We start from the raw sequence: 23,871 nt of genomic DNA on the forward strand, positions 1-23,871 counted from the left end.
CCATGTATCTCCATGACTTTAAGTAAAGTTGTGTATGTGTTATATGTGGAATTTTTGTTTCACATTAGAAGATATTTAATAATTCTCTCTAGAAGGGAGGATGGGAAAGGAGCTGTCATACATTGAAGCCTTTTACTATTAACCAAGGAATAGCCAATTATTGATAATCAATTTACCATTCAGCAAAGTATTTAGATATTGCTCCCTTTTTTACTTTTAGGCTCTCCAAGCAGCTAGACAACTTCTCTTACAGCAGCAAACAAGTGGATTGAAATCTCCTAAGAGCAGTGATAAACAGAGACCACTGCAGGTTAGTAAAGCATTCTTGTCCTTGAGATCTTATTTTAAAAGATGTTCATAATGATAACAAATGTGCAGACCCAGTTGTATACATTCAGAAAATTATTACATTTGCATGTGTTGATAATTTTAATTCAAAAGGAGAGTCCATTTTACTTTTTGGAAAGAGAAAAATATTTTCTATTTCCATAGATTTCAAAAGTGTACAAGGCCACTTATTGCAAAAATTGTATAGAAACCACATTTGGTATACGTAGGCATAAGAAGTTTTGTATAAAACTCCCTTGTGGGATTTTAACAGAATTTTATTCACAAGTTAAAATAAAATGTGAAATTTCTTCTCCAAAAGCAAAGCCATAGTAAGATGGTGTGGAAAGAGACAAAGCAGTCTTAGACAACCTCCGCAGTTGTATCCAAGTGACAAATGCAGAAAACCTCCAAGGTTGCCAGAAAAACTGTTTGAGTTTGCCAAGGAGTTATTGCTGTTGCTACAGTTATAAAAACACATTCTGGAGTTTGTTGTCCTTATTCACTATGTTTGTCCTGTGCAACTGATAGTATATGTATGTCCTTTAAAGTAACTTTTTCTTATGTAATATAACCACTGTTTCATATAGTCTTACCCAGGGTATATAGGCCATTGTTTGGGGAGAAGAAGCATTTTTAGGGTGTTTTTTTTTTTAATGTTTGGAAGGTAGAATCTGGAGTTACATAAAACATCTTTCAAAATGTTTATCAGCTCTGTTGAAAGATAAGCAATGGTTTTTCCTGAATCCTGTGTTATATGTAAGCCTAATAAGGTAAGCTTAGTTTAAAAAAAAAAAAAAAAAGTAAGCATCCTTCTTGTTCCTTTATTTTAACAAAACAATCTTGGGTTTGTTGTTTTTTTTTTTTTTTAATGGCCTAGCTGTCTATTTTCATTTTCAGGTGTATTCCCAGATGCTAGTAATTAAAACTTACATGATGGCCTTCTGAATGACAGAGAATTACAGGCTACTTATCTACACAATCCAGAAACTACTTATTCCCTAAAAGCTGGATTAAATTTTTGGTCCCTAAACAAATTTGAGATCAGAATATATGTTGTTGGGAACCAGCCCTTTCGTGGGAGGTGGGTGGGAAGAAGGAAGACTTGTGGAGAGGGGTTGTGTTCCAACCGTGTAAAGTTCAAATGTCTGCCATGATTGCAAAAGTTGTAGTGAATCAGCCTGAGTTTAAGATTCATTTTAACTTTAAAAAAAAAAAAATAAATGTCACATTCTTTTGTTTAAACTAATCAGTAATTTTATGATGACACACTTTCCTCACCATCATCTCTCCCCAAGTAATGACAGTGATTGGAGTATTTCCATCAAATTCTCTTAGTCCAAGGGAGCCTCTCCATACATTTACATGACAGAGAAAAATCTGCATAGAAGTCACATAAGATAGCAAATGAAATATTTTCCTCACTGTAGCTTCAGAATGGGAGTTTTGCACTGTTGTTGGCATAGCAAGGGAGGTTTAGTGGCTGGCAGCATAAGCCAAAGGTAGGAGTTTATTGTTTCGACTTTGGGAAAAGCACTACATATTGTCCTAATTCTATTTTAACATGCCCCTTGATAAAAAAGACAAAGTAGTTGTTCCTTCCTCCCCAAAGCTAAGTCCAGTAGAAGCTTCTTTATTGCTGGTTACCAGGGTATCTTTGGAAAGAATGGTTGGGCTTTAGTTTGTCTTTCTTTTTTTTGTTGTATTGGAAGGCAAGATTTGATACTTTGTTTAACTAAAATATACATAATTTTTCTTGGAAAGCACACACATATAATGTAGGAATATTAATGACTCTAAAATAAGAAAAACTTGCTCATGTACCAAATGATGTATAAATAAAATTTCGGGCAGAAGTCCTCAATTTTGTTATTTTATTGCGAAAGGATGATTGAAAGTAATTTAAATATCTTTTAACAATTTCAAGTGCTAACCATTACCACAGACTTTTCTTGTGTCACTTATACTTAGTGTTTCATGATGCATATTAATATATCTCCTTTGTATAAATTATAAAACTATAGCATTTTATTATTATTTTGTATTTTAATCAGGTCTAATGCCAAAATGTCATAGGAATGAAAAGTTGGTTTTTATGAATGAGAATTTAGAAGTAATGAATGAAGACTTACCTGTTCACCAAATTATACACTGCGATTAATATAATGTGAGCCTAAAGTTTTAGTATTTCACAGAATTTGATAAGTTTAGCAACTGTAAACATACTGGGATTGTGTTACAAACCTAGCAGCATCTTCCTAGTTTGCATATGTTGTCAAATGAGGATATTAGGTGATGCTTATCCTTGCATCTGCAAATGCTTTTTAACATGAGTTGCACTATTAGCCACTTATGTGAAAGGGTTGCATATTTTTGTTAAAAATTTTAACCATTTAATATGAAATTAACACTTTAAAACTTTGACGATTTTTTTTCAGTCTAGTTCTTTTTCTACTTAACAAAGAATTTAACCAATCTTTCAGAATAGAGTTGGTGTAGATTATCTCTTAAAATGAATAAAGGTAATTGAACATGTTTCAAAACCTGCACTTATAAAGGCTAGGTATTTGGTGCTGATAATAGATCACGGTGGTTTGTGCTTTATCATACATAACACATTTTTAGAGGACCAAAAGAAAGTACGTGTTTTTCATTTTAAAATATAGTTTTGATGGAGAACTATTTTATAAGGTTTGAAAAAAATATAGAGAGATAAAAAAATCTGTTTTGATGGCTCAAGTCACAAGAACAATATTAGGTCTTGTTATACTCAACTGATTTCTTTGAAATGTTGAAAAGTAGTAGCCAGATTTGAAGTGTGACATGGTAGAGAGTCTATTTCCAACAGACTAGTATTTATCTACTATTACTTTTTCATTTACATTTTTTTCAGGGTTTTGTGACTTAGATATTAGCCTATCTAATACAAAATGGAAAGAAAAAAATCACATCTGACAAGCTCGAGTACCGATTGTAGTAATAATTTCACTTTTCATGTATAGATATCTGAATATATGTATTTGAAACATATTTACATTTTCTATTCATTCCATAAAACACCAATTGAATAGGTCCAGTCAGTAGGTACATTGATTAATGACATATTGATGAATAATATATAAAGATTGTGATGCAAATGGGAGCTGATATTAACCTAGGCATTACCAGATGTTTCTTCTTTACATGCTTACTGTATACCCCAGAAAACACACTATAATGGCTAAAGACAGCCTCTTGTCTTGATTTCTGATATTTATTTATATCTACTCCTAGAACTTCCTTGGCTTGGTTTACCCATAGTGGATTATAAAAAGAAAAGTTAGCCAAAGAGAATAAGTAATGCTTTCAATCTCATAAAACTAATTTCCAGATTAAAAAGAGTAAATTTCTTGTACTGTTTTTAAACACACACACACACACACACACACACACACACACACACATTTGCATATGCACACATGCACACTTCCATAATCTGTAAATTTTAAATTTTTTGTAAAATACATTATCAGTTTTCTAGCCTATGACAAATCTACTTAATTTAGTTTAGGTATGAAAATTGGTCGCATTATTGTTCTTGTTACATTTACAGCCATGAGACAGACTTGTGGTTCTTCAACAGCTGTGCAGAGCAGAGACGTAAATTTAAGGTAAATGACATTGCTTTGCTATCTTAGATGAATATTAGTATATAGTATTGTAATCACTTCCTTCATTGTAGGTTAATATCTAATATAAGGTTCTCTTTTCCAATAGGTAATTAAAATATATATTTTTTAAATAATTGTATTAAATAGTTCAAGAACAGAAGAATAAAAAGCAAAAGTGAATTACACTTAAGGGTCTTATTCTGACTCTGCCACAAACCAGTTAAATAAGTTAAGGAAGCCACTCATCTTTTTAAAATAGAGACTTTGGGCTTAACTGATGGACAAAATATTACAATATGTGCTTTAAGATTTATTTTTTTAATCAAGTTATAGGCATCTTAATTTTTCAGGAATAGCTGTATCTTGTTGGGTATTAGTTTATGAGTTAAGATTTTATTTGTTTGTTTGTTTTCAGTTACAAAGCACTTGTTTACTAACATGCCATAGCCAAAAATAATGTTTTGGAATCAACGTACTAAATCCTGTATGCGTGCAAACCATTGTGCAAGTATCATTTTGTACAATATCTGAAGAAACTTTGTTCTTTTTAATGCCTTGAAGTAGTTTTATAAATTGATTTTAGAAGAAACAAAAGCTACACAAAGAATGATTTTACCTATGTATTTTATTTAATAATCTACAGTAAAATATGTTGTGATATAATACAATTTAGCAAATTTCTACCTTTTTTACTTCTTCAACTTGAAATGTTAAAATTAACATCAGCAGACAAAACAAGAAATTCTGCAGTAAACTACTCAGCATTTGTAAAATTTCATATTCTCGGAATAAACCAAGAATAAAGTATGAAATATAAATAATGAAATATATATTCTAGAAGAAAATAATAACTGTAGGATATGGAATTAGACACTGATAAATAATTTAGGTTTTAGGAAATTATAAATGTTCATGCATGCAGTGGTAAAGAATAATGCTGAATATTTCCTTTTCAACCTAATTTCTGATTTCTAGTATGGAAGAATTAGAAGGAAGCTAAAACATCTTGTTTCAAATACTGAAAGTAACAAAATCAAAAAATTTGCAATATGGATTTGAGTAGAGCAATGCACTATGATGTAGAAAACAAGATATTTTTAAAAAGTTTTTTTTATTTTTTCTATGTATCAAAAAGATAAGCAGTAAGTCTAATACATTGTTTTTATTTCACAAATCATAAATTTTAAAAAGTTTAACTTAAAAACTATTCACAAGGACAGATTATGCCTGTGTGGTACTCATTTTCCCATTAAAGTACAGAGCATTTCTTAAAAGCCAGCATGAAATAAGCAGTTTTACAAGAATGTTATAGAATACAACCTTAAAATATGATGATGTTGCCACCCGTGGCCAGCTGCTCAAGGCTGACACCCTGTGGAGGAGGGTCTAGGATGTCCAGTCCATCATTGTTAAGTATGCTTCAATGGAAAACTTGTATCTCATCTAGTCATAGCATGTAGGAGAAAGAACATACGTTTTGAGTATGAAGCCTACTTTGTCCTTAATCAGGAAGATTTTGGGTAGGTAGAGTCCTTGGAGTCCATGTCGTGGAGGCTGTTACCTCCTCTCTAAAAAAGGGACAAAGGACACCTATCTTGCAAGATTGTTGTGAAGACTAAAAAGAATACTGTGTGAAGTAACTAGCGTAAATTCTTGCACTTATAATGAGTTAATAAATAATTACTGTTATGATCAGCTCCAGAAATTTTATATTTAATCCAAGGTTATGATAAATATTCTATAATATGGTTTCAATTTTTGTCCATAATTTTCACTATTCACTACATATGCCTAATTTATAAGAAAGCAGCACTGAGTGTTTTAGGTACTACTAAAGTATCTCCCCCTCCTATATGCCCCCACAACATACATATTGCACAGTTGCCAGACACAAAATTACTTTTTATTAATTTTTTTAACATTTATTTATTTTTGAGAGATGAGAGAGATGGACCATGAGTGGGGGAGGGGCAGAGAAAGAGGGAGACACAGAATCCAAGGCAGGCTCCAGGCTCTGAGCTGTCAGCACAGAGCCCGATGAGGGGCTCAAACTCACGGACCGAGATCATGACCTGAGCTGAAGTCAGATGCTTAACCTACTGAGCCACCCAGGCATCACCCAGCCACCCACGTGCCCCTCATAAAATTACTTTTTAACGTTTGTCTTTCCTACAAGGCTGTGAGCTCTATAACAGCGGGGACCATGAATTTCCTGCTCATCTCCAGTGCCTCACAATGCCTGGTGAATAATAAAGCTCAGTAAATACTTGTATAGATGGTATGGAACCTATAAGGAGTCTGTACTGTATTGTTTAGGTAGGAGGGGTTTTAAAGGCTTTTGATAAGCAGGTGATATGATCAAAGCAGTGCTTTGTGAATATCTCATCAACAGTGGAGCATTTGGAGGATGTTTAGGGGGAGGGGAGTTGCAAGGGGTCTGGAATAAGGATAAACTTTAAAAAATTATTTAAATAGGCATATGATGAATTGATCCTTAGGCATGTGGAGTTTGAGCTGATGGCAAGAAAAGTAAGTTAAAGTAACAAACTTTTAGAAAATTAGAACTTGACAGAGAGATTATAGCCAGAGACAACTATTTGTGAAATAATCCAGAAATGATAGATGAATCCATGAAAGTGGAGATTTCTGACAAAGATGATTTACCAAGAGGAGCTCAGTAACATCCACATTTTTTAGAGCAAGAAGAAAAAGAAGCAAAAGGAAAAAAAGAGAGAGAGAGAGGAAAAGAAGAACCAAATTAGCATTTATCAACGAAGGTCAAGGAAAGGAAGAGCTTTTAAAAGGTGGCTCTTGTCAACCATATCAAGCAATGTCCATGAAGATGAGCATTTTCATACATACAATTTTTAATTGCAACATTGGTGATTGTTGATCCCCTAGTTTCTTTGTCATTCACCAGTAACTCTTAGAATCTGCAGTACTAAAGTGATCAAATAATGAATCAGAAAAAAGAAAACTTACTTTTACAAGAATGTTAAATAGAAAATTGAGAGTTAGTAAATATACTTCTGTTTTCTCAAATTGTTCTGTCTCTGATTGTATAAGTAAATGAAGTAAATATGTATTGCATATCTAATACTGAGTTCCCATAAGTTAATCTGGAAGAAAACTGCTTTCTAGGAGGTTAAATTTTCTCTTTTCCTACCAACCAAAGCATGTGTTCCATTGTGTAATCCATTAGGATTCAAAGAACATATTCCCTTGCCTTCTCTATCTTAACTAAAGTGAGGAAGAAAGAAATAGAACATTAATATTGTTAAGGGAGCTCTCCATAGGATTTAAGACTTAGGCTGTGAATTTTATCTTAAGATGTTTGGAGGTGTTATACAAGCCAAATTGAATGACAAAGTGAACAGTGTGAGTACATGATTAAAGACAAAAAGTGAAATTATTTTGAAATTCGCTTACATTTAAGATTCCTTGTGTTTCCTCAGTGGATTGTATTCATATATTTCGATCATCCTGCATTCTGTATTCCACTTGGTTTTCTTAAAATTTCCCCACTGTCTTCATCTTTTCTACTATATTGTTTCTTCCTTTATTGTCCTCTTCTTTTCTCTCATCATGTAGTCTTGTCCATTTCACTTAATCTCTGTCCCTTCAGTCCCATATTGAGAAAAGAGTAACTTTAAATGCCTGTAATTACTCAATTCTATCTTGAACCTAGAAGATATTCTAGCATATCATCTTACAAACAAAATAGAAAATCTGTGCTCCTTTTTACAGTCCTGTATCCACTATTTAGTTCTTATCTTGCCCCAAGAGAAGTTTCCATTATGCAATTTTAAGTTGTAGTTGTAGTATGCAAGCAACTCAGTTCTTGATGATCTTTGACACTTGGATGGACCTGGAACCCTGGAGCCTTTCATTTACTGCTAGAAATCCCGTTACTGATGACAGACATTTACAGGTAGCTCTTTAAAAGTCACCGTCAGAATGGTTACATCATTCCTTAAAGCCTTTTGTTAGATTTTCCAGAAAACTCATTGAGAGGTGAATATTCAAACTTGAATTGCTTGGGATAGTTATATTAAATGGCCAGTTTTTAAAGGAGATCTTAGGTTGTGCTGATTATAATTCATTAAATAATGCTGAGTTTGGAAGCACAGCATTTGAAATGATCAAACAGAGGTATAATGAATTGTTCTTTCAAAAATATTTAAGCCACCCTACCTTAATATGAAAATCATATAAGCTCATTATAAGAATCTAACACGATTTTAAGTTAAATTATGGTTGGGCACTAAGTTACTTTTCCCAAAGGCACTTAATAAATATTAATAAATTGCTATAGTGTAGTAGATTTTTTAAGATGAAAATTATGTTCTCTGATTAGATGAGGAAGAAACCACTCATGAGAACTAATTATAGTAGACCCTTGACATTCACAAGGTATGCATCCTGAGATCTTCATGAACCCTCAAATTCAAGAAATTCCCAGTTCAAAAATGTGGAGAGGTCTATGCAGGCTTCTTTCCAAATACTATTGTTATTCTGAATTAGGCTACCATTGTCATGTGCAAACTGAAACATAAGTGAATCGCTTCCAGCTTTCAGTAAAAATTCTTTCTTGACTTCAAAATATCTTTTTTTTAAAGAAGAAATTTTTTTTAAAGAAGAATTTTTTTTAAAGAAGAATTTTTTTTTTTTTTTAATATCACAGGTTTTCCTACATTGGTGAGAATAGGTAGAGAACAGCAAAATACATTCATAATAGAAGAATCATGGGGGTGGAGAAGTTAGTTTATGTATATGAGAAGTTAGCCATGTAAAGAATGGATCAGCCTCCCCCCAGCATGCTTGATTCATTTTCATGGCCTGACAAATTACAGAAGTGGAATGCCTGGAACTTTGGAACTTGGTGGTTTGAAAATTATCAGACCAATCCTCAACGTCTGTGAATTTGAAGAGCCCATTCTGCTAGATCTTATACTCTAGCATATATGAGGAAGAATCCAGAGTGAACAAACAAGTTCCCCCTACCTTACTTGCTGATATTTTAAGAATTGGGAAAGACATTCAATATAAACGTTTTCTCCTCCTTCATTTTAAATCTCAATGACATTAATAAATTACCTGGAGTACTCTTTCAGAGTAGAAGTTGCCTGGAATATTTTTTAGGGGCATGTAAGAAGGCAGTGTCTTAGGAATGAAAAGACCTCTTAGAGGTTCAGTAGATGAGTAGAAGCTTTATTTTAATGGCCATGCGTTGTTAACTGGCCTAAGCATTCTGAGCTTCATATTTTATCCCTGAAATGAGAGTCTCTGCTTACATTCAGTTCACAGCTGGATCACATCCAGCTTACCTGGTGGTTATTTTTTTTAAGGCTTTGTTGTTTGATCATGCCAATTTTTATAGTTTTGCCATATAGACACAGAACATGCAGTACCTAGTAGTAAAGCATTTTGATAACACAAAATAGAAAATTCCTTTGCACAGTGCATACATTCTTACACTTCTAATGCTGACACTTGTGCTGCTGTAAAAGCTGCCACCTTGATATCTTCTGCTAGTGCTACTGCAAGTCTTCAAGTGACAAACCAAAGAACATACTGAGCACTGATGTGCTGACATGAGGAAAATCTGTTGTCTTACAGAAGAACTGTAGTAAATTCTTCAATAGAATATCTTTGGAAAAACAAACCAAAAACAAAAACAAAAACCCTCAAACAATAAAATCATCCTCTTCATATTCCACCTTCTTCCCATAGAACCAAGCATGTAACAGACATTTAAAACATACTAATTGGTGATTGAAATATGACTAAAGTTTTAGTTTCTCCAAAACTGGGGCATCATTGATACTTTTCTCTTTATTACAGAAGAATATATTTCCAATAACCATCATCAGTCTCCTGTGCAGTCTTAGAGTTCGCTTAGGCCAGTGTTTCTCAAATCCAAGAAATACTTCAAAACATTTAAGAAATGGAGAATTGGGGATCCACCCAAGACCATTCAGTAAATATTTGAGGGGGCTGGATTTTGGAAAAATCAAAATATTTTAGACTCTCCAGAAGATTCTAATGCAGCTGGTCCACAGAGTCATATGCAGAAATCCCAAACTACTTTTCTGAAACAGTGGGACCCTGTAATAAAAAGTACTGAATCTGGGGGCACCTGGGTGGCTCAGTCGGTTAGACTTCTGACTTCAGCTCAGGTCATGATCTCACGGCTCGTGCATTCGAGCCCTGCGTTGGGATCTGTGCTGACAGCTCAGAGCCAGGAGACTGCTTCAGATTCTGTGTCACCCTCTCTCTCTGCCCCTCCCATGCTCATGCTCTGTCTCTCTCTGTCTCTTACAAATGAATAAATGCTAAAAAAATAATAAGTGTTCTGACAATTAAAAAAAAAGTACTGATTCCGAATTCTCTTATTACAATACTGTGGCCTTTTAATGTCTGGAACTCTGTTCTTCAACCTACACAGTGAAAACTGCTGAAATAATGGCACCTCATGTTCCTACCAGATTCAGCAGCCTTTGAATCCTGTCCTGTGTTTTGTTTTGTTTGTTTCCATATATATATATATATATATATAATATATATATATTGTGTCTTTAAACCTGAGCTAAACCTGAGCTAATTCAAAAGGCCCCTGGCTAGATGCCTTGAGAGGTCTCTCTCCACTTATCCATGGATAATGGATAATTTCCAAATAATCCAGGATCATTTCCAACCATATTGTCAGAATTTTACTTTGAATCAGTTCTCATCAGTACTCTCAATGAGTAAAATCTTCACTAATGAACTCATCCTCTTCTTATATCTTTGATCAAAACAATTTGTTTTCTAAAGTCCTCCAACATATGCACTATGTCCAGTTGGCCTCCCTTTCAGTGTTAGAACCTTAAGGAAAAGGCTCATCGTCTTCAAAGACAGCTGTCTGCTACAGTGGCCCTCGCATGCTGATCTCATTGTTCACCGCACACTTTTTACGTGGTATGTGAGCGGCAGTTTCTCTAACATTACTTCGTGTCCCCACAAAGCTGACCTTGCCCTTCTTTTCTCAATATGCATTTCTCCACCTTCATCTAGAAGACTTCTGGGTACCTTTTACATTCTCGTTGTCAGCTACTCTGAAGTCTCTTTTGATACTCTCTCCTGCCACACACACAATGTAGATTTAATTATTCATTTCTATATATTACTTCTATGTCATATACCTACTTCGATTTTTATAGGTATCACACTGAATCAGAATTACTTGGAGGCTGGGATTCTGTCTTATTCATCTTCACATTTCCAGTGTCTGGCACATAGTGCATTTTGGGTAAATGTGTGGAGTCCATTCATCAGGGCTAGTTTATAATTGAGTTTCTCCTTTCTGCCATGCTCCAGATTTGTTTTTTTTTCCACTTGCCCGCTGGTGCATGCCGACTTAGATAAAGTTGTTTTAAACTGAAATTATTTATCTCTCCCAACCCTTATACAATGCTTTCATCAACTTTTCTGATTTGTGTTCTACTGTGTCCAGATGTAAACCCTTCTGATCTAATTGGGTCATATTCCTCTGCTCTAATGTGAAAATTTCCCTTTTCTTCAACCTCTCACCGTGGCACAAAAGGCTATACGTCATCATATACCTGATACATCACAACCATGACCTAATCCTTACTGCTCACTGAACATGCTGTATATTTATTTATTCAGTCATTCGTAGATATTTACAGGTTGTTTCTTATATACCAGGCACTTTCTGGGGTGACATGAACCATAAGAACTTTGATACCTATTTGCCTTGGTTTCTATTTCTCCCATCTGTTTGGAAGGTCATTCAAACCTACCTACCCACTGCCTGCTACCTTAGTTGCCAGACTCCTACACACAATTTAAGGCCCTATTCCCTCAAGTCTTCTCTGACTCTTCAGAGAGAAATAATCCCTCACCCATGTGTATTTTGAGAACCCATATCGTATTTTTATTTTATCATCCCATATATGTTAGTTATAAAGATTCAGTTACATGACTAGATTAGTTGCATGAATCAGGTCACATTACCCACCCCCCTCTCACATTGCTAATTTATCTTGTCTTAGCTCTATTAGGCAGTCTGTTTATGACTAATACTTCAACCGATTCCTTTTCCTGTGTAGATAGCATGTAATATACTTATTTAACAATAACAATTCTTTCTCCTTTTTATCTTTTCTTAAATATTTTCTTTCCTGATTTTATCTTCTGGTTTATTAATTTTATAGATACATAACATTTTGCTTACAATAAGCTCTTTCCCCCTATTTATTCTGTTTTTCTTTTTTGAACAAGATATACTGCTTGATTATTCTGTACTAGCAATGTTCTTACCCTGCTAAATATCAATGATACTTTTCCTAAGGAACTGGAAGTAAGAAGTGTGCTTAGCAAAATTATACCAGAAATGTACAAGATTACAAATGAGATGTGAGGATTTTTCAAATGTCATCAAAGAACTATACTTTCTGTATGATTTATTGGCATATAACTTTTATGCGTTGATCGTATCTATTGATTTAGCCATGTGAATTTCAAATATTTCCACTGAAATACTGCCTAATTTTCTATGGAATTTGTCAGCTGCTCTTTTTAAGAATATAGATTTATTTTTCTCATAAAGCATGAACTCCTCAGATACGCAGTCTATATTTGGCTGGTACAACTGCTCAAGGATAACATGAAAGACCAACGTTTCTTTTAGCCTCCTGCTCCGCCCCTGTGTAGCCTTTGTCTTCATGGTCACAAGATGGCTGCCCCTTTTCCAGGCATGTTCCAGTCGGAAAGAAGGGGATGGCAAAATACAAATAAGCTTGTGCCAGCTGAATCAGAGCCCCTTTAATAACAAGTGTTCCAAGAAGCCTTACATGGTAGCTTCTGTTTCCTTCTCGTTGGCCTGAACAGTATCACATGAACACATTGCTTCAACTGAATCTGGGAAGCTGATTGATTACGTTTGACCAGGTACTTTGTTACGCTAAACCCAAACTTTTCATAGGGAAAAAAGGAACGATAAATTTTGCATCAGGCACCTAACGGTGTCTGCCACTAGCAGTTTACAATAGATGTTAGTGCCAACTCATTTGGCCCAAGGAATATGTGAAAAGAGATGATATGACTTGAGATACTTCAGTGACAAGTTTTGTTGTTGTTATTGTTGTTGTTTTTCTTCTAGGAAAATTTAGAAAGACACAAACCTATGTATTAAAGTGACTAAAGATGAGTGGGTTATAGGACTTAATTCTAAGCTTTAATATTTTTAGTTATAACTAAAATGTTCTTACAGATCCAGTATATATTCAGTACTGAGGAAAGCACAATGCTAGATCAAGTAAGCAGAGGTGATGCCTCTCCTCCTGGAAGTTGCTGCTGATGCTCTACAGGGCTGGTTAGGCACCCTGGTGCAACATGCATAGGCAGTGAAACAAATACTGAGAAGTTTAAATAAGTAAAGCATATGCATATATTGCATGTAGAGAAACAGTGTTTTTTTTTTTTTTGAAGGGTGATTAAAAAAAATAGTCATAGAAGCCGAAATTTAAATAAGTTAAGGTCAGGAGAAAAATTTTCATTTGGCTATTATGTATTGGGTTGTGGTATTGCTGGAAAGCTCGAGAAAGTTCTGACTTTCTTTCCAGCTATAGTGAAGACAAAAGATGTATTTCATACTTTTTCTATATTTTCTGCAATTATCTTTGTTATAAGCCACCACACTAGAAGAAAACAGGAACTTTGTGGGGTAAGTAGAAGTTCGGAGGAAGCCTTGTTCTCCCCTCATCTCCAGCTCCACTGACATGTATGAGTTCCTGCTGTGTTCTGGGTTTCAGGTACTTTACCCCTGATTGGTCATTGTATTTCTACCTAACCCAGAATTGGTTAGTGCTGTTCCTATTTTACCTATGAGGAATTATAGGGCCAGAAAAGTTCAGTAACTTTCTCAAGGATCCAGGGATGAATATAAGTTCTGTCTGATTACAAGGTCACCTTTTTCATGAATGAATAATTTCTTTAGGAATTCTCAGTTTGGGGACAGGTAGGAAGACAGGAAGGGCAGAAATTTCTCTTCCTGCCTTTGGCTGCCTGTCTGGTTGAAGGATGACCTTTCTGGGGGAGTAAGAATGGGAGGTCCTTATGCTATATGTGACTATGCCCCACCAAACTGGGATTGTTCTGCTGACTGTGTGTCAGCCCTTGATCCAGGGCACCTTGAGAATAAGATTTAATCACTGGCTTGGATCTGAGATGCTGTAAGTGTGTAATGATTTTTAATAATCTTACCTTCTCTAATAGGTCCTGCATGCTTTGTAGTAATTATCCAGTATGAAATTAAAATGAACTTAGTCCATCTTCTTCTCAAAATACATGGTTTATGGAATTAGTGAAATTTGATTTTATCTTTCAAACAAAGGAAATAGTATAATGAACTTTCCTTTGAGAAACACATCATAGGGGCACCTGAGTGGCTCAGTTGGTTAAACGTCCGACTTCGTCTCAGGTCATGATCTCATAATTCATGGGTTCGAGCCCCACATGGAGGTCTGTGCTGACAGCTCAGAGCCTAAAGTCTGCTTCAGATTCTGTCTTTTCCTCTCTCTGCCCCTCCCCCTCCCCTACTCACACACTGTCTCTTTCTCTCAAAAATAAATAAACGTTAAAATTAAAAACAAAATACATCATAAATTTTGAAAGCAAAGTAAGCCAAGTGACCATATTATTTTTATTCCCTAGTAAAATTATGATCTTTTTAAGGATTTGTTTACCTGTTTTTTATCTTGCTCTTCCTGTATGTGGTTTCTTTTCATTTTATTTCTAATACTTACTTGCAGTGGTCATTTTGCATATCATTAGGCAAGAAGATCAAACCCTGATACCTTTCCAGTGCAGGCAGCTAAATGTAGACTAGGTGCAAAGAAATAGGGAAGAGTTGGAAAGATATAATATTTGAGAGCTCATTTTCCCTCTAAAGAAGATGTACATTTCTTTCTCTCCCTTTTTACATTCTTTCCCCTCTTTCTTTATTACATTTTTTCCTTTTCCTTTCTCCCTCCCTTTCTCCCCCCACTCTGACCTGCAGGACCCATTTTGCACCCCCTTTAATAAATACTAGAATATTGAAATCAATCTATGAAATACAGAGATGTATATACATATAGTAAAAAAAAAGTGGGGGGGTTCTCCTGGGTGGCTCAGTTGATCACGTGTCTGACTTTTTTAAATTTTTTTTTAAGTTTTTATTTATTTTTGAGAGAGACAGAGCACAAGCGGGGGAGGGGCAGAGAGAGAGGGAGACACAGAATCTGAAGCAGGCTCCAGGCTCTGAGCTGTCAGCACAGAGCCTGACTAGAGAGCCCAACTCACAAACTATGAGATCATGACCTGAGCCAAAGTCGGACGCTTAACTGACTGAGCCACATAGGCGCCACCCCAAGTGTCTGACTCTTGATTTTTGCTCAGGTCATGACCTCATTGTTTGTGAGTTTGAGCCCCACATGGGCTCTGTGCTGACAGTACAGAACCTGCTTGAGATTCTCTCTTTTCTCTCTGCCCCTCCCCTGCTAGCTCACTCGCTCTCTGTCTCTCTCTCTCAAAAATAAGCATTAAAAAAAAAAAGACACTCAAGTGGTTTCTGATTAGTGATTCCTGAGTCTTTGAGAATACATGAACTTGTTGAAGCAGTGTGCAGTAAGAACCCAAGTTTCTGATGGAGCACTGATAAATGAATTACTCAACGCGAAGATGTATCTTGCCATCACTAAAGGGTCAAAATGGCATTGATTCACAATGTCATACCAATATAAATTGCTTTAAAGGAAACATCTGTTCTCGACATAATTGATAGTGAGAAATGTTTCTTAAACCAAATTAGAAATGATTATTTAAGCAATTGATGTAGTTATTTTATTTGGCATTCCCACTCAATAATTTCCAGCACTGCTAAACTAAAGTAAAGGTTGGCTAATATATTTTCTCCCCACTCCCTACCTTTTTGCTTCCTATTCTATTCAACTAGATACTTAGTTAATAAGAAGAGAGTTCAGGAGTAATGTAGATATAAATTGAAAAGCCTACTCTCTATAATTTCATATGAAACAAATGATTATCATGCTCCAATGGAAAAACCACAAGCAAAAAACAAAAGAGCAGTAAGATTTCAAAAGTGGTTTACAGTATTTCCGTGTATTAGAATTTACATCCTCAGTCAATCAATCCATCAAAGAAACATGACTGAATGCCCTCAGTGTGTTAGACACTTTGCTAGGCAGGCACCAGGTACCATAGGGGTTTCAAAATGTTCCTATCCTAAGGGAGTTGGCAATCTGGCTAGATAAAAATTCAGGATAATAACCATTTTTCTAAGCCATTTTAAACAAAACTCAGTGGTTTAAGGTAAAAAAAAAAAACTCTGCTTGACAGTTATGGCTTTTTAGAGCATTCTATGGAATAAATTGGATTTTTCTTTTCTCTAAGTGTTTAGTGAATCAGCCATCACTCACAGACTGAGCAGAATAAGGTTTTCTTCATTTTTGTCCCTCCTAAGGCATTGTTTGTGGTTCCTTAAAATTTGTTGAGGACTGAGTTCCAAAATCTGAGAAGTATGGAAACAAGTCTAAGCATAACAAGTAATAGGATAGAGATGATTAAAAGGAAAATGGGAGAACCAATCACAAAGGGGGTTTACTTTTACTCCGATTGTAAAGCAGAAGAAAAGGAGAAAAAAGTATTTTAATAATTTCTTCACATTTAAAAGAAACCCTCGTGCCATAGGTAGTTATGTATTTATATTTCTGCATTGCTGAGACTAAGGCAAGAGTATAAACCCTGTTTTAATAAGAAAAATCAAGAGCACTCATATGATGAATCTTCATGTCTGTAAAGGTTTTTAGGAGCTAACGTGTTGTATGAAAAATATAACTACTGTTCTATGTTTTATTGAAAATCTGCAAGTAGCCTAATTTTGAGTGATTATTAAAGCAATGTGTGCTCACAAAAAAATAATTCAGGCAGTTCCGAAAAGTATGAACAATTGAAATTCACCTGAACTCCAAGCTCCCGGTGATCGTGTTAACACGTGTATATATGCGATCACCTGCATTTCTGTGTGCATCCGTGCGTGTGGTATCATTCTGCCAGTCTAGAAATGAATGCAGTTTTATAGTTTTTAGACTTCTTACATGTAAGATTTATTTGTATATTCATACATTGGAGTATAGCTTAGTTTCGGATCTAGAAAAGCATGAACGTGTTGTAAATGACCTGTCAGTGTTCAGTTGAGGTTTTGTAATAAAGAGAAGAGGTCAGATTCTGTGGTGTCAGGAGAGGCTTTGGATCCAAGGATTGGCTCCATCACTCACTAACTGTGTGAGCTTGGAGAAGGCAGTTTAGTTGTGTAACCTCATTTTCTTTTTTCTGTCAACTGAGAAGGTTTGACTTTGTCTGCAGCTCTAGAAGTTTATTATCCTAATCCTTTATTTTTAGCAAAAGAATAGACCTTTTCAGGAGCTTATATTTACAAAAAAATCAACCTTCTTTACGGTTACATGTCAAAAGCTTTTAACTTTGATAACGAGCTAGTTTTTGTCGATAGCAAAAACAAAAAGAAACAAGATTATTTTAAAATTTAGAAATTTACAGCTCATTTACTGAGGTTAAAATATTCTGATACTCAGAGAAAAAGTGAAATTTGTTGTTAGAATATTATACAATTGCGTATTCATTACATACAAATATAGTTTTCATTCCATTATGTTCCACATGCCCCATGACATGCCAGCTTATCTGTTTAGAGTACTTTTCTGTGCGCTCAATTATATATGTAAGTTTTTTAATGAAGAAAAATAAAATAAGGAATATTTAGAAATATAATTATATAGAGGTCACAACTGTGAAAATTGCTTTTCTCACAATCACTATAACTTGGTTTTATTGCTGAAATTATATAGTAATAAAAATTATTTTTCTGCTCCTAGAGTAACCAGTCTTGGTTCTCGGTAAGAATTTGCACTATATTTATCTAAATAGAAAATAGTTCTTTTCTTTTATTATAGTCACTGTTGAAACAGTGTTTTCTGGAGGTGCTTGGGTTGCTCAGTCAGTTGGGCGTCCGACTTCAGCTCAGGTCATGATCTCACAGCTCGTGGGTTCAAGCCCCGCGTGGGGCTCTGTGCTGATGGCTAAGAACCTGGAGCCTGCTTTGGATTCTGTGTCTCCCTCTCTCTCTGCCCCTCCCCTGCTCATACTCTGTCTCTGTCTCTCTCAAAAATAAATAAACATTAATAAAAATTAAAAAAGAAAGTGTTTTCTAGTACATTTAAAGCCATGAGTTGAAATATTTCAGATCCTGTGAAGTGAAAAAAAAAGAAACTTTAAAATATTTTGTTATTAAAAATGTTTTCTCCTGTTTATTTATACTAATGGCTATTATTCAATTGAAAACCAGCTCTGAGTGATAAGAAAGAATATTCTGGGGTCAGAATGCCTGGTCTATAAGGCTGGTACAGGTTTTGAGAGTTGAGCAAATCACTTAACTCTTTTGACTCTCAGTTTCTCTTATGCTGAGAATTGGTAAATAATGAGCATAAAAAATGTAATAGAAATGCAAGCTACAATGAATGTTTTAAGTATTTTCATCTTCTACTATAATGAAAGCACTTGTAAAAATGGGATTCTGAATGAAATACTGAACTAAGAATTGAGGCATTCAATGTTTACTTCTATGGAAGTCAACAGCCTGTAAATAAACAGATCGTCTCTATTGCTCTAGTTCATTACTGTTCATGCTCTCATTCAATTTTCAGGAAATAAATAACATCTTTAGAAAGCTCTAATTTCATTTCCCATGCATAATAGAAGATTAAAGAGAGACAGTTTTGTTGACAGATTACATGGGTCTCTTAGATTCTACCAGCTAGAATCTTAACTGAATGATTTAAATACATGAAGTAGAAGAATATGTAACAATAATAATCTGACTTCCTTTTTGATGGCACTGAGTATATATTTCAATACACATAAACAAAGTGTATCCTTTACAAGATGAAAGTAAATCTCTGCTCATTAAATTATGATACAGTTTTGTTAAAACATAAATGGAATCCAGTTTAGAAAAGATGTTCCAAAAGATGCCACAATTATCCGTGTTGCAAACACATTTCCAGATCATTTGTAGCTATTGCTTGATTCTCCATTAATGCATTTGCTGTTGATTCTCTGGTTATATTTCTTACTGAAGTTTTCTAGATATATTTTTATTGTTCTTTTTAATCCTTTTTGTTGTATATAAAATACATGTTACATGTTACTTAAAAAATAAGAAAAACCTCCAGCGATAAAAATCAGTATTCTCACATGTTGAAACAGAGGAGGCCAATAATGTAAGGGTTTTATGCTTATTCCACTAATTTGGTTTTATACTTATTCCTCTAATTAATGTTATTATTTGATTTTATGCTTATTCCACTAATTAATATTGACTTAATAAATATTATGGCTTGTATAAAACTTTCACCAAAATTTTAAAAGTCAGGAAACATTTAAAAAATAAAAGATCTTCGAAAAATAAGATGCGCGCATTACTGTTTGGAACACACACATACCCATTGAGATTAGTGTGATGTGATTTGTCCTGCAGCTGCTTCAAATTAAGAACAGGTGTGGAAGACAGATTATGCAAATACTCATATTAATGTAATTGTCAAATTGGTGTGTTTACCATTGTGCTTTTAAAGAGTAGACTGTACTCCTATTTTAAATGTAAATTAGCTTCATTCTTGAGAGCAGCTATTGGATAATGAAACATGGTCCTGGCTTAGAAATGAATAATTTCTAATAGTAACACAATTCTAAAATTTTGACATTTTCTTTCCTGGTAAACTGTTTAATGCATTTAAAAAATGGCGACTCTATACTATTTTTAGTACATATATAGCCCTGGTGGTTTTGTGCAAGTTTGTGATCCTGGCTCTGGGCTACTATTTCCTTTTTCTATTGTTATGCATAGTGATTACTGTGATAGCTTTTGCTCTCCTTCCATCTTTTCTAATTCAGAACACATCTCAGCTGTCCATCTTTGTGGACCTAAACTCTCAAAAATAAATTCTTTGGAGAAGTTACATTATATTTATTTTAATAATAATCATACCTCGTGGAATCTAGTTACTTTCAATTGTATTTTCGTATTTTAAGTGTCAAACACTAATTTTGATATTTTAAACCATGTTTTGCGAATACAGAGCAGCCTTTTACTACTAGTTCACTCATGTATCTGTGTGAGGATTTTGTACTTGCTCAGTGTAGTGATACAGACTCCCCTGCCCAATAAAGGGCTTTATCTTAGTCCCCATCCGGCCTTTAGTGACAGGTGTTGTGGGTGATCATAACTAAATAGGTGACTAAGCCAATGAAAAGGAAAGCTGAGGCGTCAACCAGAGATGTTAGAGAAGTCACATTTCTCATGTTCCTATTCTTTTTTAATGCCTCTTTTTCTCTAACAAAAGAGAGATTCTAAAGCATTTGTGATTTTATTTCACTTGGCTACCATATATATTCAGTGCTCACTTGATGTACCCGATAATGTGTTTATTTATGCTGTCTTATTTCAGAATAGGAAACAGGCTTGGAAAGGTTAAATTACACTATCTGAGGTCACATAGCTGGTAGTTTGAGCTGCTACATGAATTCAAGTCTGTCTGATTCCAATTCCTGTGCTTTTTATCCTGGTATTAATCACTGATAGCATATGCCTCTTAATTGCTGTCCAAAAGGTCTCTCAAATTTTTCATTTTTGGAAAACAAGTTTAAAATAACAAGGATGATGAGGTATGAAACGGGAATCCTGCCTTTTCTTGATTGTCTTCATTGTCCAGGATCTAGATCCATTTGTGACTGCGATAAAGCTGTGGTTTGCAAGGGAAGAGATGGGGGAATGAGTGGAGACTCCCTGGAGGAGTCTCTGTCACCACTATGGTTAAAAGATTCTACTGGAGTGATTCTGACTTCCAATATTCCTTTCTGTCCTGTACTTCATCATCTCCACCTGTTGGGAGGCACTGTTGACAATGCAGTGGGACTTGATGATGCAGTTAGATGTTTACCCAACAATGTGTAGAATAATCTTTTGATATGAAAAAAAAAAGTACAGGGCAGAGCTGGGACTCTGCGGGAGTTTCTCTTGGCATCATGAGAGTTTTCTATGCCTAATGGGAAGAGTTTCTGTCGGAAAGAGTACTATTTTTAAATAATTGATCCTCTTCCTTAAGGTTTCCTCTCTACCTCACATCACAGTCAGGAGGGAGAAGAGGTTGATAGGGAGCAAATTATAATCAGAGATGCCAACAAGATAAGCTTCTGTGTGTGCAGCTTGCAGTCTCTATTCCTCATTAAAGAGTCTATCATTTATCATTATTGGCAAGAAAAGGAGCTGCCACTGAGACCAACAGCGGATAAAAAGTAGCTGATCCAAGGGCTGCTGCTGCTTCCCCTGCAGGGATCAGAAAAGGACCTGCCACAACTTCTAGTCCCCTCGTAAATTCCTAGGGCTACATGATTTCAATTGCTCCTCAACGAGGAGTAAAGCACACGGTAAAGGAGATGCTGATACTTTCTGAATTTTGACCAATGAAAGTGTGATTCAGTGTTTTGTCGTGATGCGTAATAGATACAGCAGTTGCTCTGCGTACTTCATTCATGGAGTCAAGTCCAAATCCGAAAATACATTTCTATGGAAAAGATTCCTGAGGGGTAATTAAAGGTCTTGCCCAGTCCATCGACTCCAAGGACATGTAGGGTTAGCGCCTCCTCCAAAAAGGCAGTGAATGGCTCCTTTTGGTCCTGCCACTCACTACTTACGATGTATCTGTTAAAATTGAGGATAGATGCATTTCAGAAGTACTTTAAACAAGAGTGTCTTACTTCTAGTATGACGTTTAAAAGTGTATCACTACAAGACCATCAGCTAAGCTAAGGTTTCTACTAACAAAAAATTGATAACTTTATGGATAGTTTTTGTTGTTTTTGAAAAAAAACAAACAAAACCCTGAATCAAGTTGAAAGCTACACAGCACTTCTAATGCATTACTCTCTGTTTTATTTCACCTATTAAATTATTAGTTTAACTTATTTCATAGTAATTTTAATTTTTTTCAGATATGGAGATTAAAACGTAAAATGCATTTTTTTTAAATTAAGCAAGAAAGGCTTTTTCTTTAAAAAATGTTAAATCCCTACCCTGAATTCTTGGGCTCTAACCCTATGTCCATACATTCTTGGACAATGTGTCAAGGTAAAAAATCTAAGGTTTATGCTTGTGCTCAGTGTCTTGACTTGAAATAGTCAGAATATTGACTTACTTAGAAATTGGAAGCTGGTTTAATGCATTGCGCCAGCCGTCCTGAAAGCCATTTCAATAGACTCTGTACCCTGGCATTTGTTTTAGAAATAATTGCATGCAAATGTAGCTTAACATCTGTACTATGTCTCTTAATCCTAACCAGGCATTTTCCATTAGATGGAGTCTGAAAATCACATTAAGAAAAATATATCATCTGTGAAATTATATTCTGAATGCCCCAAATAGCAAGGAAAGGGGCAATATCCAGTAAATCTAGTACGAAGCATTCCTTTCTTTTTCTGAACCCCAAATTTTAAAAAGTTCATTTCATTTCCTTGAGTGCTGCATTTATAAAATTGAACTAAGATCTTATGTTTTCCAAAGTTTTCAGTGTAGTTAATCACAAAACTTTCTGGGAGATAAAAATATCCTGGTGTGTCACATCAAGTTATTTTTCTTAACTTTTGCTTGGTAATACAAAAGTTAATTTAGTTCTGTACCTTTATTGGGACACGATTCAGGCACATTACATTTTAGTACTCTTCTGGTCTTGCACCCCAGTTTTCCAAATGAAATTTTGATACTGAACTGACTTTAAATATACTTGAATTTACCAGTAGACTTAAGGAATTGGGAAAAAATAATAAGGAATAAGACATATGTAAGGTCCTAGGAAAGCAGCTGACTGGAAGGAGGAGGAAGGAAAATTCCTGGAAACAAAAAGTGATTTCTTGCCACCGTAAAGATTTTAAAAGAATCACTTGTGCCAACATGTACTGGTCAGTTACTTTCAGGATCACAGTTATAGTATTCTAAATACTTCCGAAATGTTTTATGTATTTAACCCTTCAATGAATCCTCCAAGAGAAAAGGCAGATGAAGTACACATTTAGTGATGAGAAATTTGATGCACGTGAAGGCCACTTTACGTGATGCTCTTGAAGATCTGGCCTCTGCTTCTCCCTTTTGTCCTCATGCCTGCCACCCTGTCTGTTCTCTGGCCTTGCTAGACCATCTGTCTATGTTTCTCTGAATGCAGCAGGGGGTCATTTAGCTGCAAGCCTTCGTATAGGCTGCTCCTTTGATCTTGAAAGCTCCCTACCTCCACCCACCACATACCCATTTTGTATATCGACATCTACTCATCATCACCTAGGCTAAAATCCTTTTCTGTCCTTCCTCTATGCTTCCGTGGCACCCTGCGCATCCATCTTTTATAGCATATAATATGTTACTAGTCACTAGTAGTTTGTCTTCCTGATTTGACTATAAATTCTTTGGGTTAGGTGCTACCACTTGACTTTGTATCCACAGAAGTGAGAGGGACCCCCACCCAAAATTTGGTTCAGATGTCAAAGCTCATGACACTCCAAATACCAAGAGAACTTTGAGAGAAATTTTCTTCCTCACACAAGAAAGAGACTCCTGGGGAGAGCTGACTGGACACCAGCAGGTCCAGGAGGGAACGGGTTGGGTCTTTCTAGGGCCTCTGACGTGAGTTGGAGAAAAGATCCCTTGAGTGGGGATTTAAGTTTCCCTACAGTGGCAAAGGAGAGGTGCGTGTGCAAGCTTTCTGCC

The 23,871-nt window shown here is 35.2% G+C and overlaps 1 protein-coding gene across 12 annotated transcripts in view; it reads left to right on the forward strand.

Annotated features, from left to right (window-relative positions):
- The window catches only part of FOXP2 (forkhead box P2), a 565,305-nt gene that overhangs the window by 409,380 nt on the left and 132,054 nt on the right, over window positions 1-23,871 (forward strand). For 11 of the 12 annotated variants that reach the window (XM_053897463.1, XM_053897465.1, XM_019418068.2 and 8 more), the window contains one exon: window positions 221-310. In XM_053897463.1, the coding sequence (XP_053753438.1) occupies window positions 221-310 (90 nt within the window). Of the gene's footprint in view, window positions 1-220; window positions 311-3,919; window positions 3,978-23,871 lie in introns of those variants that run through there. The other variant, XM_053897473.1, reaches the window with a different exon arrangement.

Source organism: Panthera pardus, unplaced genomic scaffold, assembly GCF_024362965.1.
Source record: "Panthera pardus isolate Hobbes unplaced genomic scaffold, ASM2436296v1 HiC_scaffold_8, whole genome shotgun sequence".
Taxonomy (NCBI): Eukaryota; Metazoa; Chordata; class Mammalia; order Carnivora; family Felidae; genus Panthera; species Panthera pardus.